General features: G+C 40.2%; 1 protein-coding gene across 2 annotated transcripts in view; it reads right to left on the bottom strand.

The window, feature by feature from the left end:
- Positions 1-23443, bottom strand: part of RELN (reelin) — a 307068-nt gene that overhangs the window by 110335 nt on the left and 173290 nt on the right. For both annotated transcript variants that reach the window (XM_052789505.1, XM_052789506.1), the window contains exons 11-14: positions 11716-11861; positions 7433-7584; positions 4360-4472; positions 2429-2637 (exon numbers count right to left, since the gene is read on the bottom strand). In XM_052789505.1, the coding sequence (XP_052645465.1) occupies positions 2429-2637; positions 4360-4472; positions 7433-7584; positions 11716-11861 (620 nt within the window). The remainder of the gene's footprint in view (positions 1-2428; positions 2638-4359; positions 4473-7432; positions 7585-11715; positions 11862-23443) is intronic.

The raw sequence follows: 23443 nt of genomic DNA, 5'->3' as shown, positions 1-23443 counted from the left end.
ACTAAAACGGCCAGCCCGCACCAAGGACTGCAGAGGGTGGAGAGGACCTGTGGAAGGGCACCCTTCAGAGAGTGCCCAGCAATAGTGGTCTTTGGAGGCTTCTCCCACCTCACAGAGCCTGGAGCGCTCAGTAGTGAATTTTTATGAATTTTGTGACATAACCATATGTGAAAACTCCAGATTTGCTTGGAAAAAGGCTGCTGTTCTCTGGTTTCATGGACTAGTAGTAAACCAAACCATCTATGTACAGACAGTTTAGAAACTCTATGAGACAATCCACTGAATCTATGTCAATGAGTTAATAAACCCATTCTCCCAAAAGTTCATTGACAAGTTCAATTTTCAAAAAGATCCTACTAGAAATTTTTCCTTCCCTATTACACTGCATATTTTAAAAAACCACATTGTTTACAATTTAGGAGTGTAAGGAAAGCCTTAGCTGTCTTGCATTCTGAAGACCTTGAAAAAGTAATAGGGAAAGTGCTTGATTTATTATGGATTTAGTATTTTACTGAAATACTCTTGTAATTTCCTCCATATAATTAGCTTGTAATATTCTGTTTTATTTTAAGTAATGTCAGTGGAACATTATAAAAGTCATAATTCATCATCTCAATACTAAATTATTGGATTATAACTTTTCCTTTTCATTATAATTTGCTGACAATATTACTTTATTTAAATGTACCATCACTGTGATCTTGTGTGTATTAAAACGGTTTATAGAGGTTTTGACTAATTTATTTCAGATTTAACTATACTGATACCTTGGAGGGTCATATTTACTGCATATATTCAGTGCGAGTCTCTCACATTTGCAGTAATGAAAGCATTATGAATAATGCTGTACACCAGGAGATGGGAAATGCTGCCTTATTTGGGAATAACAAATAGGGATAATGGGGACCTAGAGCTTCTTTTGTTATGAAGAAGCTCACTTCTGCTTCAGAAATAGTTTACACAAAGGAAGAATATTAATCTTTCAAAATATGTAGTAATCCCCATCAGATAACAGACTGAGACAGAGACTTTATATAACACATATTTACAGGCTAGGAGTGTTTACAGGCAAAATTTTCACTTTCCATGTAGAAGAATGTTGCTGCCTTCCCTTCCTATCCAATTTAAGTGCAATGCCTTGATTTTTGCTGCCCCTTGAATTCTGCTGCCCTGCATGGCTGCTAGGACTGTCAGTGCTAATGCAGCTTTTTCCAGTTGGAAGTAGGTGCCATGGGACATGGATGTGAAAGCATCTACATCTTACTTTAAACTCTCGACTCTGGAAAAATATAAAGTAACTCAATCCTTGTAAAATATCAGGATGAACAGCCTCACATGTACATAAGGAAAAAGGAACAGTGGACAGTTTGGGTCCCCTATTTGAAGAAGGATGTTAAGAAACTGGAGAAGTGGAGCAGAGGATGACCAAGATGTCCCTGGCCTCAAGCATCGAGCTAGAAGAGGCTGAGGAGCAAGCTTGCTCAGCCTGGTGAGGAGGGATGAGCTATGGCAGCCTGTGATGGTGCAGAGGGCACTCACAAGGAAGGCAGAGCCAAACTCTCCTTAGTACTGGCAGGCACAGTAGAAAGGGCAATGGCCATAAGGACATGGCTTCAGAGTTTTGTACTGGATGTTAGGAAACACTTTTTCACTTAAGCAGGTCATGCAGAGAGGTAGCACAATAACCATCCATGGCGATTTTCAAGTCATAGATAGGCAAAGCCATGGCTGACCTGACCTATGCTGGTAACAACCCCACCTGCAGCAGCAGGTTTCACTAGATGACCTGTGAAGGTCCCTTCCAACCAACATTTCTATGATTCTACGCAATATGGAGCAGCAAATGACTCCCTTCTTTCCCTTTTGCTCTCCCTTAACTCCATGGAAAAAATCATGTTGAATGTCCCGATGAAGTGAAGCCAGCAGAAGAGTTCTGTGGTCGGTCTACAGACAGTGAGGTCCTCACACTGATGGTCGTTAAGATGAGGACCATTTATCACCAGTCTTACAAGAATTAGATACTCTTGTGGCATTAGTAATCTCTGGGAGGTCAGCAGGGCAGGTTTCTGCCACTGCCTTTAATACTTTAATACCCCGTACACAGTATTAAGAGGTAAATCTCATATCCATTAGAAACTGAAGCAAAAGTTGCTCTGAAATCATGAGCATATTTCAGAATAATGGACTAAGAAAACCAAGTTTTGACCTGGAAAGCTATTTAATAGACTCCTTATTGCATGTGAGATGATATATAAACCTGGGCCTGTGGAGATCAGGAGAAACATTAGCTTTTGAGCAGCTTATATTTGTCATTATTAATTGGCTTCATTCCTTCTGAGAAAAAATAATTCCAAATACTCATGTAGATGTTATAAACCAAAATGTACTAAAAAGCTGATAATCAAAAGAGAGATCTCGCTGGTTGTACCTGTTACCAGGTTGGTAAGTTCCACAACCCAAATTTATGGAAAACTGGATCATGTGAGTCACTGTGGAAGGGAGCACTGGAAGGACGTGGAAGTAATCCACAGCCCAGACATTCCTGTTGTGGCCTTGGTGACTCTTTTGCTTCAGGCAAAACTTCGTTGCAGGAGTCTGCAGGTCCGGACTAATGACAACAGAAACCAAAGATGGAACCTTTAAAAGAAATTAAATCAAGCTTAAATAAAACAAATAATATTAACAAAGATCACAAGGTATTATTTAACATAGAAAAGCAACTTCAAATGTGCTGAACCAAACATGTGCTTTTCTCTCTCCTTGCTTCATTTCTGTTAACTTTTTTAGCCACCTTTTTCCACAGAAGACCCCAAATAATAGCTATGCACATAATTTTATACTATGTGCATAGCTATTAACACTCTGGATACCAGTGCTGCTTATCACTTTAGTGGGATCGGATTGTTTGGTTGTAAAGACACTGTAGAAAAGACTGTACCTTCCGTGTTCTGAAAAATACTAGTTTATTTTGTCAGTGCTCAGTTGGTAATGGAAGATGGTATTTGTCCTGGAGCCTTTCAGCTCAGAGAAGCAAACACAGGGTAATGGCATGTCTAGTCTGAATACGTGAGAATGGAGTAACAGCATGAGTTCACAGGCATATGTAGGGAGGATGTTATGTTGTTGAAATAAATGAAATCACTGCTTTATGAAGCCTTTGTCCTAAAGCAATGTAATTAGACCTTCATTATGTCAAAAGAGGATGTCAGCTTTAAAACTGCTTGTTTTAAAAAAAACTCCACAATGAATGCAGTGTAATTTCAGATCCTATCTCTCCCTGAGTTCCCCGATTAATTTTTTATTATTTTACAATTACAGTTTCCTTAGTTTTAAAAAAGGTCTACCCGTCTTTCACACAGAAGCAGGCAAGGAGGGAAGCCACGCACAATGAAACAATGCAAGTGACTCAACCAAACTCAGGCCAAACCCTACTGTAAACATTTGGTCTCTGAATGCTAGAGTTACAGTGAAAATGCACACAGACCTGTACTTGAAATCAGCTGCATCTTTACCACCAAATTTCCCACACACTGTAAGCATACTGCATTTCAATCTCGAGCACATCCATGTGTATACGTATTACATATCAATTTTTGCTGTCTTGTTTACAGCAGCAGAATAGGGACACCTCAGGACTGGGTTACTCAGGGTAGGCATGGCCTAAGTGCTTCCTTGCTCTAGACAGGAAGGATCCTAACAGCAAGCTCGAGGTCCTCATTGTCCTGCCTGAGGGTGGTGGACGTGGTTGGAAGGAGGCTGCGCTATTGGCAGAGGAGACGCTGCCTGCGCACACTGCCAGCAGCCGCCTCCTATGGCTGAGTTCAAGCCTGCATCACTGCAGACCTTCTAAGAGGGCACACAACTGTATTTTAAAATGGAAAGAAAAAGTGTAAAATGTGAAATTCCCCGCACTAGGCGTGGGAAAGACATCTAGGCATTTCCGAGTCACTCTCCTCCCAGCCACTGATCCCACCATGACTGACCCTCTCAGGACATACCTCCTGAGTATCAAACAGTGGCTAGCAGGAGCTTGAGTGGAGACAGGAGTAATTATTTGTGAGGAGACATGATCACTAAAGTTTTCAGCTGATCGCTGAAAATTTTTGCCCATTGCCCATTTGCCTGTTATCCTAGCACTAGCCAATGCCGCAGTCCTGCTCGGGGGTTGAGTAATCAGGAATAACTGCAGAGCCGTGCTGCAAAGGCATCCTATCACTGCAAGATCTGCGCGTGATTTATGTGCTTGGGAAGGTCATGTTTGACTGTCCCTGTGGAATTCAACATACAACATTGTTGTGATGGCTTGAAAATAGATTGATCTATCCATCCCATCCACCTACTTTGTTTAAGATGACTTACCTTGTAAGCAGCATAGGTCAGGGTATCAAGAGGTATGTGTTCCCTCCTGCCTTCAATCTTGGCATAAAGTGTGACATCATTTTCATGGGATTCTCCAGAATCGCAAGTTCCCCCTGTACAACACACATATGCAGGGGAAAAAAATTAATTGAAGCCCTTGTTATTGGAAAGTGGAATCAGCCATAATTATGAAAATACTTACAACCAGATGCCATTTAACTTAGGATATGAAACAAAAGAACACCAGCCCTAAGGACACAGTCTATAAGAACTATTTGACTAGGTACACCATGCCAGAGATCAAGGGGGTTGACAATTACGAAAACCTCAAGTACCTCTCTTAATCAGTTTATCAAAATTATTTTAATAGAGAACGCTGTGCCCAAAGCAATACTTCTACCTGTATGCTTTAAATCCTATTTACATAGAAATGCTGTGCTTTTTGCATTCTCATCAGTAAACTGTTATTTAGTACTCAGACTCTGAGCAGCCACACACATCAGATGTGAGAACCTCTTAAACACTTCTCAGCTGCTGGTCTGGCAGCTAAGAACTTGTTCTTAGTAGGAAACGAGGAAGGCTTCTGTGTACCTTATTTGTTGTGCTGCCGCTTCTACTGTCTACACTATATCCTAAAAGGAATGGATGGAGTCTATTGTATCACACAAAACATGTCTGACATAGTTGCCTCACTGGAATGTGGCAGCATTTGAAATATCTTCCTATCAGTAGAACCCAAAACACTTACTAATCTTCACCAAAAGAGCAGATGTATTGGCAAATATGAGCATTAAGTTCTGCATTACAGTTACGAGATGGACATCATCACGCTAGTTTGATGTTCTGGAAAAAAGTTTTTAAAGCAAAGTATCTGTATTTGAAACAGGAAACATCATTTCCCTGTACAGTATGGGTACTGCAGGTATTAAAAAAAACCCCCAAACAATGGAAAAAACAGGATGAGGAAGCTTTTTTGAAAAGTCTGTAAAGTTGAAAGGTTGCATATATGAAACACTTTCTCTGCTTTTTTCACTACAGATGGCCAGTTCTTGGAATGGACTAGGCAAAGTAGTCCTGAGAACTAGATAAGATGTGAATCTTTGATGCATATTATACTGTAATAAGGAACATTCATGTGTCCCTTCAAATCCTCTGCTTGCCTGAATATTTAAACTATTATTTATTTAATTTACAAGTACGTACAGAATACGTTTTTCAAGTGAGGTCCCACTATCTTCTGTGTCTGAATGTGCTGACAACTTCTCCCCTAAGTTCAGAAGGTTGAGCAAATTTCTTTCCTGTTTCTCTTGCAGGTGTTGTAATGCCTGGAAGAACTGGGAAAAAGCATCCTCTTTTTCCTGTGCTTTATTGGTAATTCATGTAACACAGAGGAGATGTGCGACAATATAGGACAACAACATGAGGTCTTCCACTCATTAAATAAAGTGTTTTTTTTCTTGTTGATTCAGAAGGTTGCTTGTACAGGTCACAAGTTTAGTCTCTGCTTCTCCTTTATTATTCTATTATTCTCTACTTTTAAGCAAAAATCTTCACCTCCTCTAAACATGGTGTTGAGAGAATAACCTCATGCAATTGCCTTTATGTGCAAAATAAGAGTTCTGGAAAAACACTGTGAGGTATTGAATGATAATCACCATGTTTATAGGGATTTTGGTCTGTTGCAACACCGAAATAGTGGAGTTGCACTGACAACAACAGCGGGGAGAGGAAGTGACAGGACAGGTTTGTTCTTGGCTGCTTTCTTAGCCCTAGTAAATGACTGAGGTTGGACTTTGTCCCAGCAGGGAAGGTCCACAGATGATGCTAACACCACATCAGTGCTTTTCATGAGGGATACCACATGTAGGCCATACCTCCTCCGAGATTGTAGCACACTATAGCACACTCTGTGTGCATCTCACTGTGCACCAATACATTAGCAGAGGAAAATGTTTATGAATATAGTAAGAGCTTTTGAGCAGAAACTATTCTAGTGGTTCAACCAGGTAAGGCTGTCCCACCTCTGTGCTACTCCTATCTCATGCTAATGGTTTAACACCAGGGTCTACATGGATATGACTGCGGGAGGATATGACAGGTACCTATAAATCCTCTGTGGTGTGGTAAGGATGACAAAGATATGACTATGTCTTCTAATGAAGGAGTAAGGGCCATTGAGTGAAATTAGAAGATACAAGACAAGAAGATTCTTCACTTGAAGAACTGTTAAACTATGGAGCTGTGGGCACAACAGGCAGGTTCAGGTGACTAAATGCTAGTACCAAGGATCATTTTAGACACCATGGAGGGGCCTGCCTCCCCCACGTGCTACTCCAGCAGGCTATGACTCTCCCCCAGGTCCTGGCTTATACCTGCCAGCCTTGTGCTGATGTCTCAGATATGCTTGGACACCTCAAGTGGCAACAATAACATGTGCTTGGGTAACAAACCTGCCTGAGGACTGAACAAGAGTGAACCCACACCTATGTGTGCACCAGGTGCTTAAGTTTCCTTTACATCAAAGGAGATCCAACCCATGCAGTCAGTGGAGTACAGGGAGCTGCTCAGCTGGTGTGGCACAGCTGTCTCACCATGAGCTGAATGGGGTTTTGCAGCAATGGTACTGACCACATCTCCTCTAAATATAAAGGAACTTTAGACACTGATCTTACATGTAACTTCTATATTAAACTGTTTTAACCCGGAGCTAAATGTTTGTATCAGCCAAAAAAATGGCTGGATAAATCCATGGAAGAAAAGCCCACCAAGGGCTACTAAACCCAGAGTGCCCTGGCTGATTCAGAAAGGTTTTCATCTGCAAGTCAGTGTCATCTGGGAGAATATTTTGGGGAGGCCTATTTATGTGCCCACCGTGTTTGTACACCTGTGTGGTCATCCAGAAGGGTGGACTCTCATCTGACCAACAGTGGTCAGTCTTACATCCTCATGGGCATCACAGTCACAAACCAGAGCTATCTTCTTCTGAGGAGTATTTAAAATAGTTCTAGGCACACCGCACAATTTAAATCTCACATGCTTCACATGTTGTATTACATTAGGAATATATACTCACCCATACTGAAATAAAATCTTAGGTTCCCATAACCTGTAGTGTCCATGTATGGAGTGCATATTTTTCTTTCTCCGTCTCTGAGAAATACCATAGCTGAGCCAGATTCCAGTGTCCCACATTCAGTACCAATGACGGCTCCAAATATGTCCCACCTGGAGAGGTCAACAATGTGCAGCGGCACGTTACTGATAAACTCATACAAAACATGTTCTAGGAGTTCATTTGTACATACAAAAGTAGCTGCTTTTACTCTTACAGAGGACAACAAAACACAGTGTTTCAAATATGATTCCTATGACATTACTTACATATTCAATACTGGCTTTTAAACTCAGTTGGCTCAAATAAAGCAAAGTTGATGTAAATATTTTAAATAAATTGGCAGAAAAGCATGAATTATTAAAAAAAATGAGGCTTTTAATGAATGTTATTAAATATTTAGTGTTGCATTGTTCTATCATCTTCATTATTTTTCTGGCATAAAAATGTTTAAAATATAACTGCATTCTGTTTCATTTTGCATAATATAAGGTTTATAGATCAATGAAACTTGAAAAGGCACATGTCCACCATATCTGCTATACAGTCATTAAATATGTAGGTAATAGCTGAAAATGTTCTCTTTTCATCTTTTTGAGCATTTAGGGTAACAGTTTTTAACTAACACATGAACAGAGTATGAAAAAAGACTGCTGTGTTTCTAATATGTGATGATACGATCTTTCTCAGTTTTTCTGTACAACATTTTATCTTATTTTTATTCAGTGATAATTAAAAGAGCTGTTGCAGAATTTTTCAATTAAATATTTTTTACCAAAAATATGTTTTCATCATGAAAGCGTTGGTTTCTTCAAAACTCGATTAAAATATTTTGGAAGATTAGAAACTGTTAAAAACTTGTACATTATTTTGGTCTGATACATTATTATCCATGTTGAAATCCTAATTAATTAATAATAAAGTATTTTAAAATTATAAGGCTGATAAAACAATGAAATTATTTAGAATCACTAAATCCTGATAATCCAATCATTTAACTAGCCAGCGTGATTCAGGATGAATGAGAAAACATTGAAGTTCGGAAACCTTTGTAGGAAGGCAGAGCCTTTTCCTGTCCCCTTCCAGCAGAAACAATCTCTAGCAGCGATGTGCCATATGACAATTTCAAAAACTGCCATTTTGAGAACTTAACAGTCTATTTATCAGTTTAACCATTCCAACTATTTAAAAATGTATTTCTAGGATCTTCTTAAAAGCCACCAGTTTCCCTATTGACCTAAGCTGTGACAGATCAGCAATGTGCCTGTTTGGAAATCCTGCTTTAAAACTGTCAGTCTTTTATACAGGAATTAGTGAGCTTCACATCACTGAAAAGCTTTATGATATAAATATAAATATTTTAATGGAAGCACAGTTTAACCTAACCCTAATTCGTCGTGCAGACTTTTTAAAGGTAATGGGCAATATAATCAAAATACAATTTTGAAAATGGGTCTCTTGGGCTGAATGCAAGTACAGAATTAAACAGTTGTGCCTACTTTAACTTACATGACAAAATCTCACAATGCTCCATTGATCTTTTGTATGCTCTATTTAGCTCAATTAAAACACTCTGCACTGACCCACAAAACAACTTGGGGTCATGAATGATGCAGATCATGGATGTTTCCAGGGATCCTCTCCTTTTAGGTAGCATTAGAAATGAAAACCAGAAAGTTCTACAACGTTAAAAAAACCTGGCACTTTAATAGAAATACATCAACACACTGTCTGTAAGGACAAATGGAGAAGAAATCTAGGTGATGGCATGACAGAGATGTGGACATTCTTGATTTAACATTACATTTGAATTAATTTATCCCTCACATGACTCTTGAAATTCTTCTTTACAAAATAGGTGATAGAATGATATATGGATCTAAACTAGATCAAGTGGACATGGAGGTCCAAAGCAGCAATGTACCTGCTAGAGGCAGAGGCAGCCTGGTGTGGGGATCTGTCCACTTTTAGGATCAGGCCCTAATTTATGCAATTAAAGAGAAGCAGAATGACAGTGGGAAAACACGTGGTACTAACAACAGCAACCCCTATCCACGTAGCCTACTGCTTTAGGTGGGACATGCAAAAAGTACCAATCAACTGCTTATTAAAAAGCAACGATAAGCTCCTCTGCCCTCACTCTTGAGCTCTTTCAGATGTCTCACCTTCGAGAGCATTTGGTGCAGAGGAAGGTGGTGGTGACCCCTACATGTGAGCCTCCTTTTGCTCTCCCTTATAAGGGATGCTTTTGCCTTTCCTTTGAGAGCTGACAGGCTCCAGCTGACATTACAAATGGGAGCCTGAGAAGCTCCTGCAAGCTCTGTCTCGGGTATAAAGTGTTTCTGTGGCTATCTGAATACAGTAAAACAGTATTTCAAATATAGTTCAAATAGCATTCAAAAATATTTCTCTAAGAAGGTATTAAGGAAGCTCATATATTTGCAGTTGTGTACAATTCTCAAAGCAAAGCCCCACAGAAATGTTGCAGAGAGGGACAGTGGAGATGACAATTTTATACCATGGGGATGTAGTCCACAACATCACCCGAATTCAGTGTGTATTCACGGCTGCATGCAATTTAAACCTCCATTCTTATAGCAACAATTGAAAGAAGGAAGTTTTTAATATAGAATAGAATTTGAAAAGCAAAAAATAAAAAAAAAAAAAAAGGAAAAATTGTGAGGCCTTGGGCTGGCCGCTTAGTGCCTCAGAAAACAAAATTACCCCCTGCTAGGGCAGGCTGTCACACCACCAAGATTTTACATGCAGGGGGGCAGATCAGGACCTGATTCCTGGGACTGCACACAGGATGAGAGAGCAAAATGCATCTGCTGGCTGCACCCTGCCTTGCTCCTAGCCAGGAGCGGTAGCACCTGCAGATTGGAGCTAGACACTGTGTGACAGTGAAAATGTAATATTCCTAATTCAGAAGAAATTGTGCATTTCCTAACCAGGGTGGTAACTGGCCCAACTTAGCTTAACTAAACACCTGGTCCAGCAGACACAGGATCTACAGACAGGGCCGGTGTCCCCAGGTAACACTCCCATCCTGTTTTTCAAGATGGAAAAGAGACTGAGAGAATATCTCAAATGTATCCCACACGGTCACCTAACACACAACACACACATACTTATTTTCTTTCCTTTGAAACAGCACCTACTGCACCATGGGTTGATTATTCAAACTGGGACAGAGTTCACAGTGAATACTTTTTCTGTAAGCCCCAACTAAACCACGTGTCCACAGGACACATTAGCACGCATTTCTTAAAAGGTGCTCTTTACCTTCAGCACAGCATAGGCAGCATTTGAATCAGCTGTTAATGATCTGAAGTACTTTGTAGGTCAAAATCAACATTCAGTAGAGACCCATAAATTAACAGTGTATGTTTCTCATTGCCCTGTGGTTACAGCAACTAATATTCTTTTTTTTTAAATAAAAAAGACTCAAGACCACATTGTTGGTTTTCTTTTTGTCAGAATTTATACACTGAGGTATATAAAACGATACTTCTTTATCAGGATACTTTAAAGCTCACTCATGTTTTAGTAAGAGTAGTAATTTTGCTGTCCTAGATGGTTTCTTTACTTTCTGTGCCTTTGCAGCAGTCCCTGCTGGATCTGGCTTTACAGGTACTCTTTGAATCCCAATGTATATATTTAAAGTAAAAATAGTAAATTATCAGCCAGATCCCAAGCTCTTGCACGGCAGGCATGGCCATGCTCTCGGTGCTGGAAGGTGAAAGCAGGGTGCTGCTTCAGCTGTCCTGCCTCCACATCCTCCTGCCCCTCCGCTGGCACCTGCAGGCTTCTGCGTAAGCAGGACCTCTGCCATGGCAAAGCATGGCTCACAGCAGCGATCCGGAGGGGCATGAATTTCTCAAGGAATTTGATTTCATATGGATATGAGTTTGTTAACAACACTCAGGTGTGAATGAAAAAACAGATCAACATCATCTGTTTCTTCAGAATGACTACATAATTCACAAGCATGACTTTTCTTCATTAAAAATTTTGGTGACAGGATGGTCTGGAAACAGACTGTTCCTCCTGGGCTTTCTGGACTTGTTCCTTCCTAAAATCCACAATCACCTGTTAGTTACTGTATTGGTATTTAACCTAGTTACAATCTTCCCTGACTACACAGCCAAGACAGAACGTAATTCTCTGTTTATCCAGTTTCCTCAGCCCTGGAGTGATGCTGTACACCTGCTTAGGGCCCTGCGCAGGTGAGGGGCACTCACCCTTTAGGCTGGCTCTCAAACTCCTCTGCCCACTGCTCCTGGGCATCCTCTGTGGAGAGGTCCACATCCCGGGTTGTGGCAAAATTGAACTCGCTGCCTTCTGTCCCGTGGAAGTAGATGGAGTTTCCATCCGACTGGCAGCTATGCTGTGGACAAAAGGAGCACATGGGAGGTGACGTTACATCGGGTTTGTAAGGTGTCCTGCTCATGCACTGTCAGAGCTCAAAGCAAGCTGTATCATTGGATGCCATAAGTAGATAATTTACTGTAATAACCTATGAATCTTTTAATATATATAAATTTGAGCCCTACTTCTATTATTCTTATTTGAAGTAATAAAGAACTAGAGCATCCCTTCAAATTATCACAGCAGTGGTTACACTAGTGAAGTAACATATGTATACGCCATCATATTGGTTATAAAAATATTTAACATGAAGGTCAACTTACATTCAGCTAAACCATTCATTTCAGCAATATTTGTCTACATTTATAGCTGCATAATACACTAGATCGGGTTCACCAAGGCTTTAATTTGCTTGATCATTTGAAGAAGAAATAAGCACTAAGAAATCATTACAAACCTATTCTTTTGCTACAAGACACAAGAACTACACAAGAACTATCTAATGACTCCCCGATGACTGAAACAAAATAAAAATAAAAAATGGACAGTCATCTTTTATCTTTCTTGGCCCACCCCCAATGATGATTCCTTCCTAATCTCATACCTGCTTCCCTACAAATGCACTACAGACCGTTGTAAAATTGTGTTTGCATAGAAAAGACAGGTACCATATCTTTGGGTGTTTATTTCTATTTTGAAGTATTGCCATTATGTCTGGCACATACACAACTGTGTGTACAAATAACTTCAGTAGTATATCAAATATTGCTATGGGTATTTTGTCAGCTTAAGTTTCATGCTGTGAAACACATCAGATCCCCATGCCTGAATTTTTGCTAGAAGAGGTGTTTGTGTGTAAAATTGCCATACAGTAAACCTTCGGCCTGAAGTGTACAAGTGAAAAGGCTATATTTGCCGTATTTAATTTGAATAGCATAACAAATAGCTCTATAGGCAACTAGCTCCGGTGATACAGCAGTCTCAGGGGTCCTGAGGCTGCCCCCAAACCCAACTCTTCTGCTTTTCCTATTGCATTTCTGTTTATACCACCTCAGCAGCATCAAATGAAGCCATGTGTCTGCCCCAACATGCCCTGACTACTACGACTCTCTAGGAGTATCGACCTGGAAGAAGCTACCTGTGAAGAGCACATGGAGGTTACAGTACAGATTTTCTTCTTTCTCCCATCCCAATTCTGCGTTCTTGTGTGTCTGATAAAATGGTAAAAGTCTGCCAAATCCATATGTGTAGCTGAAACAGATGCTGGGAGCTTCTAAAGAAGACCTACCTGGCCTTAATGCAAACTGAGAACTTGGCATTTTTTTGAATTGTTTGTATTACAACAAATACTAATAAAAGTAGTAATTAGCTCAAACACTTATTTTGGGGAAATTTTGGTCGCATTAAAAGTGAAAGCTGAAATAAAAAATGATTAATTAGAATAATTCTGCATTCTTACCATAGTTCAACATCTGAAAAAGAGATACAATAATACCAAATTGCATTGACCTTTTCAATATCGTCTATGCAGTGCCCTCTTGTCTCTGAACACCTTCATAACACGCCGGGGGAAAGTATGACAATCACCTCATCTGCGTTTAAAAAGGTCATGGTAGTGCCATGTAAGTGAATAATTAAATTTTTAACAAAGAGAAAGACGCGGCAAGAAATGAAAACTGCCCAGTACATCTTTGTCTATGGGATTTTATGAGAAAAGTATAAAAGAACACATTTTGTCAGATTCTGTAACTCTTCCTTCATTTATCAATGCAACAAAGAGACACAATTGAAATTCTTTTGTTGATGGTTTTTGAGTATGGTTGCCACTAACTTAGCAATTAATTTATAGTTAGGAATGTAATTTGTGACTACGTTTGTAGAGGTGCCTACACATAGTTAGAAAAAAATCTGAGTACTTGAAGTCTGATTTTTGTATAGAGACTTTCTGGTCTCTAGTTGAATGACAACAGCTCTATATTTATTAACACTGACTAAATATCACTTAAAGAAATAAACACACTATACAAATGTAGACTGTTTCAACTGCTAAAATAAACAAATTGCTGTTAAAGTGTTTTTCTTCCAAAGAAAGGTCAAAGCAATAGAAAGATTCTGAACTGTTGATAATTTAACACAGAAATTAAATATATTTTGTCACAAGTCTCCTTGCTCTGTTAATGCACCATATACACAGCGCACCATATATGAAGCTGCTGCCACTGAAAAGGCAGAATAATTTACACATCAAATATTTTATAACTAGCAGAAATGAAACAGTTTTATATTTTACTTCTCTTAGAAAAACACTGGTTTTACTACGCAGTTATTTATAATTGACTGAGAAATGGCTTTTTTTCACTGATTTTTATCCTTTATGCTAACAGGTATTGCTACTATCAGAATTTTAAGAATAATTTGTTTATTTTGCTTCTTGCTTTTCAGAATTTTCTTCATTTGCTGAACAGAAGTTTCCTTTATCTGTCAATCAATCTGCCACAAAACTCCTATTATCTGCAGGCAGTCAAGTAAATACACTAAAAATAAATATTCAAGCTAAAACTTAATTCAAATTTATATGTAACCCTTCAGCTCTTAGGAAACAAATAGACAAATAGATCCTACTGAGCTAGTTATTGCAATTGCATACAAGCTTTGGAAAATCCTTTATAAGCCTTACTTATTTCTCAGGTGCTAAGTTACATGTAAGTATATACTTGATAGTGTGGTATGTAATTAGTAATCTCTTGCTGATGAAAGCCACCTATTAAAATAAACACAAAACAGATACAACCCGATTATCATTTAACGTTTGTATGTCCTTCTGCTGTCTAACAGAATATTTACTGAAGTACATCTGATGGAATTTTCATTTAGGTTGTCAAGATAAATAAATGGGCAGTTTGGCAAAGGGGTGAATAAGTAATTATTTATACAGTGGTGTATGATCAACCCTTTATGAAAGCTCAAAAGCATCATTTATTTCATTAGTTCTATAAAACTATCTTCATGCTTTTATACACAGCTACATGGTATCTATGAATATGTATTTCATGCATATTTTATGTGTTAATGAACCACACAACATATGGCTCAAATCACCCTCTGCTCATGTTAGCTTTGAATCTCACGTGAAACAGCTATGCAGAAGAGAAGTTCAGAGTGTTAACTCCTTGTGTTATTCTGCATACCTATGAAACCAGGAATAGAAGCTCATTACCTTTAAAAAGAGTAAGATGCCCAAAACACAGGTACATCTTTTAAATAAGTTCTGAGGGAGGGCCTTCATTTTCTAGTACATTTTTGCCCCAGTGCCACCATTTGGGACCCTGGACACATGCCCATGGGAGAAGCAGATGAGGATGAGTCCCATTTGCATGAGCCGTGCTGTCCCAGCAAGGGCCATGGCTCCTCTGCTCATGATCTCGTCCTCTCCCACCTGCCAAATTTCCCTTGCCTGTATAATCATCGCCCCCAGTTCACACTTAGCTTCCATATTTTTCTTTTCATTTTCCAAGCAGTCGCTATCTGTCACTGCTTTTACTGCTTTTTTTTCATCCGATGGGCTGCTGAGGGGTGAATAACCTCAAAGAGCACTCAGCCAAATTTTCCATGAGCAAAAGAAGCTCCACAGGAGATGGTCCCTCACCAGCATTGCCCCCAACTACCTTGTCAGTCTTGTTCAACATCCAGGCGGCTACTGACTGTGTTGGATTACTTTGCGGTTTTGTAATAGGGCTTGAACAGATTAGAGACTGAATTGAAACCATCAGACCCATTTTCTCTTGGGTTCAACCCAAGATTTGAATCCAAGCCTTTAGAAATGAAGAACTAAAGTACAACTTACATACTGTGTTGCCTCCTTCCCAAATTAAAAGCTTTACACTTGCAGTGGTAGTCTATATACTTCCAGTATTTAAGGATGGAATTTTACAGGTCTTTTTTTTTTTTTTGTCATTCTAAAGTGATAAAAAATGTGAAATGAACATGTACTGTATTTTGAAACTAACTGGATTAAGTTCTCCCTAAACTGCAGATACTGCAGATCTCTCTATGTAGATGGAGAGTTCTCTTTTACGAATTCCAGGTTAAATTTGTTCTCTGTTTCATGTTTATTTACACTTAAATGATTTTTAAGATAAGAACAAATAAGCTTGCTGTGCAAAATTTGTAACTAAAAAGGCCAAATGACAGCAACTTGTAGGATATTTCTCCTTGTTACCATGGAAGCATCAGCTGTAGGTCCAAAACTAAAGCAGAGTTTAATTTTATTTAAAGGGGATTAAAGGCATGTGGAACATTTAGTGTGTCCTTGTACAAATTACAACACTGAAAAGTTAACTAATTTGTGAGGAAAAATTAATTTACAGAATAAATCCTTTGACAAATCTGATAACCTTCATTAAACAAAGTCTTCTCCCAAATCACCTACATAATAGAACATAGGACACTTGCAAGCACTTGAATGGAGCCATTTCACACCACTAGCTATTTCCCATTGTTTGCAGCTGGAGTGGGATTATCAGCCTGCTATAAGTAAACTGTTGTATTCCTAAATAAACAACCCCCGCCTGTTGCCAAATGGAAAGAAGCCAAGTTCTGTTCAGAGACTGTGGTCATCCCAAGGGGAAAAAAACCCAGTTTAATTTAATCTGGCACTACCAATTCTATTATTCACTAGCTGCAACTGTTAAGCTATTGCTTTGCATGAATAGGGCAAAATGAAAATTGGCTGGATGCATTCCCATCTCTCAGCATGCTTGGATTTGCTTTCAATCTAATCTTCACCCTGAATTTTCTGTGTTTCTCAAGTTTGTCTGCTGGATAGGTATGGTATCACTGCTTTTTCCCTACTTGTAAGGCCCTGCATGGCTCATCCTCACCTGCCTCCATCATCTCCCATATGCACCATCTCGTGGCTCACTTTTCCTTGACTGCCGATGCTTGCCACTACGTCTGCTGGTGAGACAACCAAACTGATGTGCCCTTGCCCATTCTGCCCACCATGCTTGGCAAATTCCCCACAAGATGATGTCCTTCAGACACTTCCTTAGTGCTTTCCTCAACAAGCCTTGTCACTGATTACACTGAAGAATCCACTGCTTACCGGGATAAGCACTTTCCCCTCTTGCAATATTTCCTTTTACTCCCACATCTCCCCAGCCTCAGCTTATCTCCTGTTTTATAAATGGATGGCAATTTCCTGGGACACTTTTTGGTTTGGGCCTGAAGAGGCAGCAGTGGTACATTCCTCGCTCAGGGCTCTTTGACACTACAATGGTACCATTACTACAAAAAACACATTTTCATGCTAAAATTGCTGTTATCTATGAATATTTCTAGTCTATGAGTACAGTTCTTAGCCAAGCTGTCTATGAGAGCCAGCAAGTCTTATTAATTCAGGTGAGCTTTCTGTTGTACGTTATGAAGGCATTAGCTAATAATTTGAAGATAGAGACTATGGGAGAGAGTAGTGCATGGTTTCAAAATTAAACTTTTGTCAGGAGTCTGTCACCCTCTTTATTCTACTCTATACTCCTTACATTTTACATCTACCTACAGCTTTCATCTTTTTTTGGTAGGTGCTTTTAGGAAAGCCTCTTGATCATCTGAGATGCAGAAAGGTTTCAATTAGGACTGCTCAAAACCATTGGTCGGCAAAAGCAGGGAAATCAGATTTGGTGAAGCAGGTACTTTCCAACTGGACCTATTTATGTTTTCATAAACAAATACTGACCAACTTTCCATAGCATCTAAATGGCTTAAGGGCCCCAGGTAAGATCTGGGATCCTACATCATGTAACATGCTATATTTTTAAAGACTTGCATGAAAGCACCACGTAAGGAGACAGCTGCTATCCTCAGTGTGACCTCTTGGCTGGGAGGGACCTCTGGAGGTCTCCCGTTCACCCTGCCATGTGAAGTACCTCAAGCGTCAACCAGATCAGCCTATGCCACAGTTGCAGCTAAGGACACAGCCCTGAAGAATTTTAGAAGCTCAAAAGACAAAGATTAGGAATGTAAACAGAAGCACTGAAGTTCATCCAAACCAGCTTCTGTCCCAGTTGTTCAAGTCAAACTTGTGAATCAATAAATACCTCTTGGCTTTACAGTATGGGATTTCTTTACTTGGAGAGCAGAACAGAGGGCAGCTAGATGATACAACTCTGCTATTCAGAGAAGCATCAACAGGAAACACTAGTGTGAAATTCCTCAGTGAAACAGATTTTTGGCTGAGGTGCTGCATATTATCTTTCCGAGGTTCATCCCCATGCTCCCATGAAAATGTTGTTCACCTCTGTGCTTCACCTCTGTGCCTTTAAAGTATCCACAGTCATCTTTACCATCATTTAATTAGGTTTTTATCAGAGACGAACACTGATGCACCTCTTCATATTATCTCTCCTGGGCCTAATGGCCCCGATGATTCTTTCAGACAGCTGTACCCTCACAATTTATTTTTTGGCGACATTTCTTGCATTGGAATGAATGTGTTGGGCATTTGGGCAGTGCCAGCTTGCAAAGGGCTGACGGCAGATGGAAAGAAATCTGCCCAGTATGCCTTCACCTCTACACGAGCAGAGGGCCATCAATTTCCCCCATTAAGGAGTTGTCACGCAGCCCACCCAGCTGGAGGAGCATCTCTGATAGCCAGGCTGGCTGGCGTATGCTATTCAAATAAAAAACACACTTTAAAAGGAAACAAAAATATCGTTTGTAGGCAAATTGAAAATGCATGGCTTTGACCGCAGCCAATTTTTTAATGACTGTAATATTTTAAGTGATTATTTTTGCCACTTCAGATTGCTCCTTAGAGAGGAGAGGGTTTTTTAATTAAAATCTAGGCAATGCAAACAGATGAGATATGAGAAGCAGAGGAACAAGAAAAAAGATGAAGAAAATTAATTAAAGCAGCATTGTCAATGTAGCCATAAATTAGATATTGTGCCTTTCTGGGAATGAGTCACGCAGTTTTAAAAATTTTTAGATTTTTACATGGTAGCAGGTAGAAGGATGGATTCAGTCTTGATAAAACCATACTCTGTATGCAAAGTCTTAGCCAGCAAAGGTACAGACAGAATTTAGGAAAGATTCTAAATTCTACATTCTGTGGATTTGGCTGTTAACGCTTCTGGGCTGAAGTCCCTTCTTTAACCAAAGGAAAAACCACAAAGTGATTCGAATACTTTCCCATGAGAAAAACAGTGCTTTAATCTTTCCCACATGCTACATTTTTACATCATTTAATGTAGGTTACAGAACGAAAACCTTGGCTGCACAAGCAGGCCAGGTGCACGGCGGGTTATAGTGCACCTTCCCTTTCCAAAACAATGGGATGAAACTTCTCCTGTGACGTAGTAACAAACAGTTTATAAAGCGTGTTTTCACTCATCATTTCCAATTACAGACTGTTACTCAAAGGCTAGTGCTCAAAACACTTTGCTTGTTTATGAGTGATTTGTATGATTCATATGGTTCTTAATTTTCTAGGACATGTCATGATGTTTGTACAAGATCGGTCATTCTGGCGATGACTGATTTCCTTAATGAGTCATTTAACTGGCATGAACTGAACTATTCCTCTATGTTATTGGGAACTATTGATGTTTCTAGCACTCTGCAGTGAGCATGATTAAACCTCATCCGTTCTTCTGAAAATAACAATGTGTATTTACACCACTGTAAAATTAGAGTGAGAAAGAGTCAGCCAAAGTAGTTTCTACTCTTTGGCATCTAATGGCTCAGTTCATGTTGTATTTATTAATGTGCATCTCACAGTGACCTGCAAAGACCAAATTCTTTCCTTCTAGGAGGCAGGAAAGATCCCTGGTTCTTTGACGCCAGCTCAGAGCTAACACTGGCTCTCTGCCACCCCCCACCACACTTCTGAGCCACAGGGAACTGGTATGGAGAAAGGTGCATGTTCAGCATTGCTGCCTGACAGCGATTCTCAGCTGTCTGAACAACTCACAGCACCACAGTCAACCACCTATCAGTTCCAATGAACCCCTAGGCATTGTATCTAAGTATTATTATTTTAATTAAAAGTGTGATTATTAACACAGAAAAAAGCAAGAGCAATTCCATGCATGGGCTAGATCCAGCCCTATGGATAAACAGATGCCTCCTCATGGGCACAGCTCAGACTGCCCACACTCTCACTAAAGGGAGCCGGTTGACAGGTTTTGTGCACCCTGCTCCGCTTTCTTCATCTCTCCTCCCCTCTCACACTCCTCCTTCCACCCACAGAGAAGCAGGAATGGCTCTCAGATGAGGTGCAGCAGGAAGCCTGCTTGCCTTTTCCCAGGAAGATGTGGTAGATGAGAGCTCCTGCGAGGCAAAGCAGCTGGCTAGAAGGCTGGGTTTGGCCCACAGACCAAATACTGCCTTGCTATATCTTATTCAAAAAACAAAAGCATCTTGTCAGGAGCACTTATATCTGTGTAATTTTGTCCAACGTAAGGTCATAGCAATTTCAGTCTGCCACTTTCACACTAGCATACCTACAGCATCACCTTTCCTCCTGCAAACAAATATATTTGATCTGATTCAGACAATGGGTACCTCAACCCTTTTTTAAACAAGAATTTAAAACCAAAAAATGGAAAAGAATCTTGTTCATTTCAGCACAAAGAATTAAACCCGACAAAGATATATATGGAATATCAGGATGTTTGTTTTTAAAGAAGACTACCCAATGCCATTCCTATTAATTAACAGAGTATTCAGAGATTTGGAAATCTGCTCTGGAACTGGGGAGGTGGAATAGCTTAATTAGCCTTTCTTTTTGCCAAACTCCTATGCCTGTGCGCATGTCTTCTCTGCTCAGTGACAGACAACAACACAGGTTCAGGAAGGACTTGCAGATCTGGGATGTGCATAGCCCTGCTCTGCTCAGGGTGTGGTGAAAGGTCATGGCGTTTTACAGACACATTTTCAGCATATTTTTCTGGGTGTGAGTGTTCAGTTCTCCCACTCTCTTCTTATGCAGCTTTCTCTTCTGCTAAGCTGGCATGCATTTCCAGGAAATTAAAATGAGCTGAATAGTGATGACCTGTTACTTAAGGGTCTTACTGTATCAGGATATTGGGATTGGGATGTTTTCAGGATTTATTGGTCAAGTCCACGGTAGTGAATAACATGCATCAAGTACCATTCCCTGGTCCTAAACCCAACTTGCTCAGTGAGGCTGGCACAGACCTTCCCCCCTTGTCCCATCCCATACTATGCCAAGCTGCATGTTTGCAGCTCAGCAGCACAGACAACCTCAGGTGTAGTCTGCAAGTCCTGTACACCAAACAAACTAAGCTGACCAGCTGGACTGCAACCTTCAGCCACCAAGTGAAGAGCAGCTGCAACTACTGTGAGACAGCAATTCTGTAACTGGACTCTTCTCAAAGGTGAGAAGTGTCACTAAGTTAACACATCATGACTAAATACACCATCGCTCTAGTGTCTATAATGATCTATACTGCTTTCTCCCACATGTGGAAAAATTCCAGAGACAGGTGGTTTGGTCTCAATGCTATTTTTATGGAATCAAAGCACCGCAGAGACATGAACTATAAGACTGCTGAGGTTGTCTCCTTTCTCAACCTCAGTTTTTGAGCTTGCACACTGAATCTTGGGCCAGGGCAATCAGAGAAAACTAAAAAACTTGGCAAGTGTTGTACCTCAAAACACAACAATTTCTGGTCAAATATACAAGATATATGAAGTGTCCACTGAGAGATGAGATCACTTTCCTGTTCTATAAGAGTAGAGATCCAAGAAGCGTTACTGAAGGAAGATTTTATCTTTTCCCCCAATTAGTTATGAAGGGTCACAGACCTTTAACAGCTCTCAGAGCATAGCACTGCTTCATGTGTTTCAGCAATCTCAACGACCAGTGCAACATCCTAATGATGCTCGGTTGCAAGGCCGTGCTTATGCTCAGAGCTGTCACTGGAAATACTGAAATGCAGTCAGGAATTTATCCTGTGCAACACCCTTCCACACAGTCCAACACAGATAAATATGTTCCAGTGGATCCAATTAATCTCCTAAGGGTTTCTTGGCCTTGCTAACAGCATCTTTCTTGTCTTTTGCTGTCTTCTTTGGAACCAAAACACACAAATTCAGTGGCTTATCTCTCAGCTTGCTTCCTATCTCAGTAGCCAGTTCCAGCTGCGTCTGCAACCAGCCATGTGCTTTCAAACGAGTAGCAACCGCTCCTGAGCGCAGCAAGAAACGTAATGAAATTCCTGGTCCAAGCTCAAGCAGGCTGGGAGAGGAGGAGAAACCGCTTCCCAAGCTGGGCACAGGCAAGTTCCCACAAGTGTTTATTGAGAACACACTGTCCAAATCCACCAAACTGGAGTGAACACATCGTGCATAATTACCATTAATGCTTGCACTGTCTACTCTAGTGACTGAATCCATCACAGAACCTAATCTAGGACCCAGACAACAGTCTTCATGGGAGTACTTTTCTTTGTTTCAGCTGTCTTTTTACCTTATTAATCTGAGCAGCTATTAATCCGAGCGGTTTTACCAGCAAAATTCCTGGATTTGTAATGTTTGCTATTTATTTTAGTAGATCTCAAGTACTACCAAAGTAAACCTTCTACAGAAAAGAATATACTTTCTTTGCAATTTGATAAGCATCCAATAAGAGCATGTACCAGGCGTAACAAGCAATTTCAAAAGCCACCTCCTGAGCAACTCTTGGAAAAGAACTTGCTGAACCACCTCTAACTATGCGAGCAACAGCAGCGTTTATTCTAAACCACCAAGAAACCATATCTTAATGCCTATCTTTACTAACAGAGTAACCCACTAAGGCAACGAAATGGTATTTAATGAGGATTCCCTTAAAGGTTTTGGGATGGCTGAAGGGATGGGTGAGGTGAGCAGTTCTAACACCCTAGGACCATAATGGTAACCAGATTAGGCCAGGGAGTATTCTCTGGCCTTGACAGCAAATGACACAGCAGAGTTTGTATCCACCTGGGCAAACACTCTCCTTCCAGAAGAGTGGTGTCATCCCTGCGGCCTACTGGAAAGAGTCCCTGGCCCATCCATGAGGGTACATCCCTGGAAGATAATGCCTGGGAGATTGCACAAGCCAAAGCCAAGCAAGGGGGTGTGTAACAACTAAGGTGTGCAAGATCATGGGCTCATGTTCGTACCCTTGTTTGCTTCATTCACTACCCTGCATGTGCCACAGAGCCTCCAAGGAGAAGGTTCCACCATCTGCGCAATACCTGCTGGGGCAGTCCAGAAGTAAACACCTAGAGAAAGACTGTTTCTACTCCTTTGTCTACTAGAAATCAGTATGTATGTTTACCTCTTCTTTCAGTTCTGACTGCCAGCTGGATGAGCTATCTCAGACTGGCACTGCCCTTCCACCTGAGAAATATGCAATATCAATTATTCTGCATGGTGAAAGGTGGTGAGCAAGAAAGGATGAATACAGAAAATAACCCCAGTAAATGAAATAAATTTAGAAAGAGAATTTTTCTTGTTTCTTTTTGTTTTTCTTAATATTTCATTCCCTCAGTCCAGTAAAAGTACTTATCTTTATGGCACAATTTAGGAAAGGAATTGACCCACAGTTTTGTA

Source organism: Harpia harpyja, chromosome 6, assembly GCF_026419915.1.
Source record: "Harpia harpyja isolate bHarHar1 chromosome 6, bHarHar1 primary haplotype, whole genome shotgun sequence".
Classification (NCBI taxonomy): domain Eukaryota; kingdom Metazoa; phylum Chordata; class Aves; order Accipitriformes; family Accipitridae; genus Harpia; species Harpia harpyja.
The sequence above is the reverse complement of the archived record's forward strand: the minus strand, read 5'-3'. Positions and strand labels throughout refer to the sequence as shown.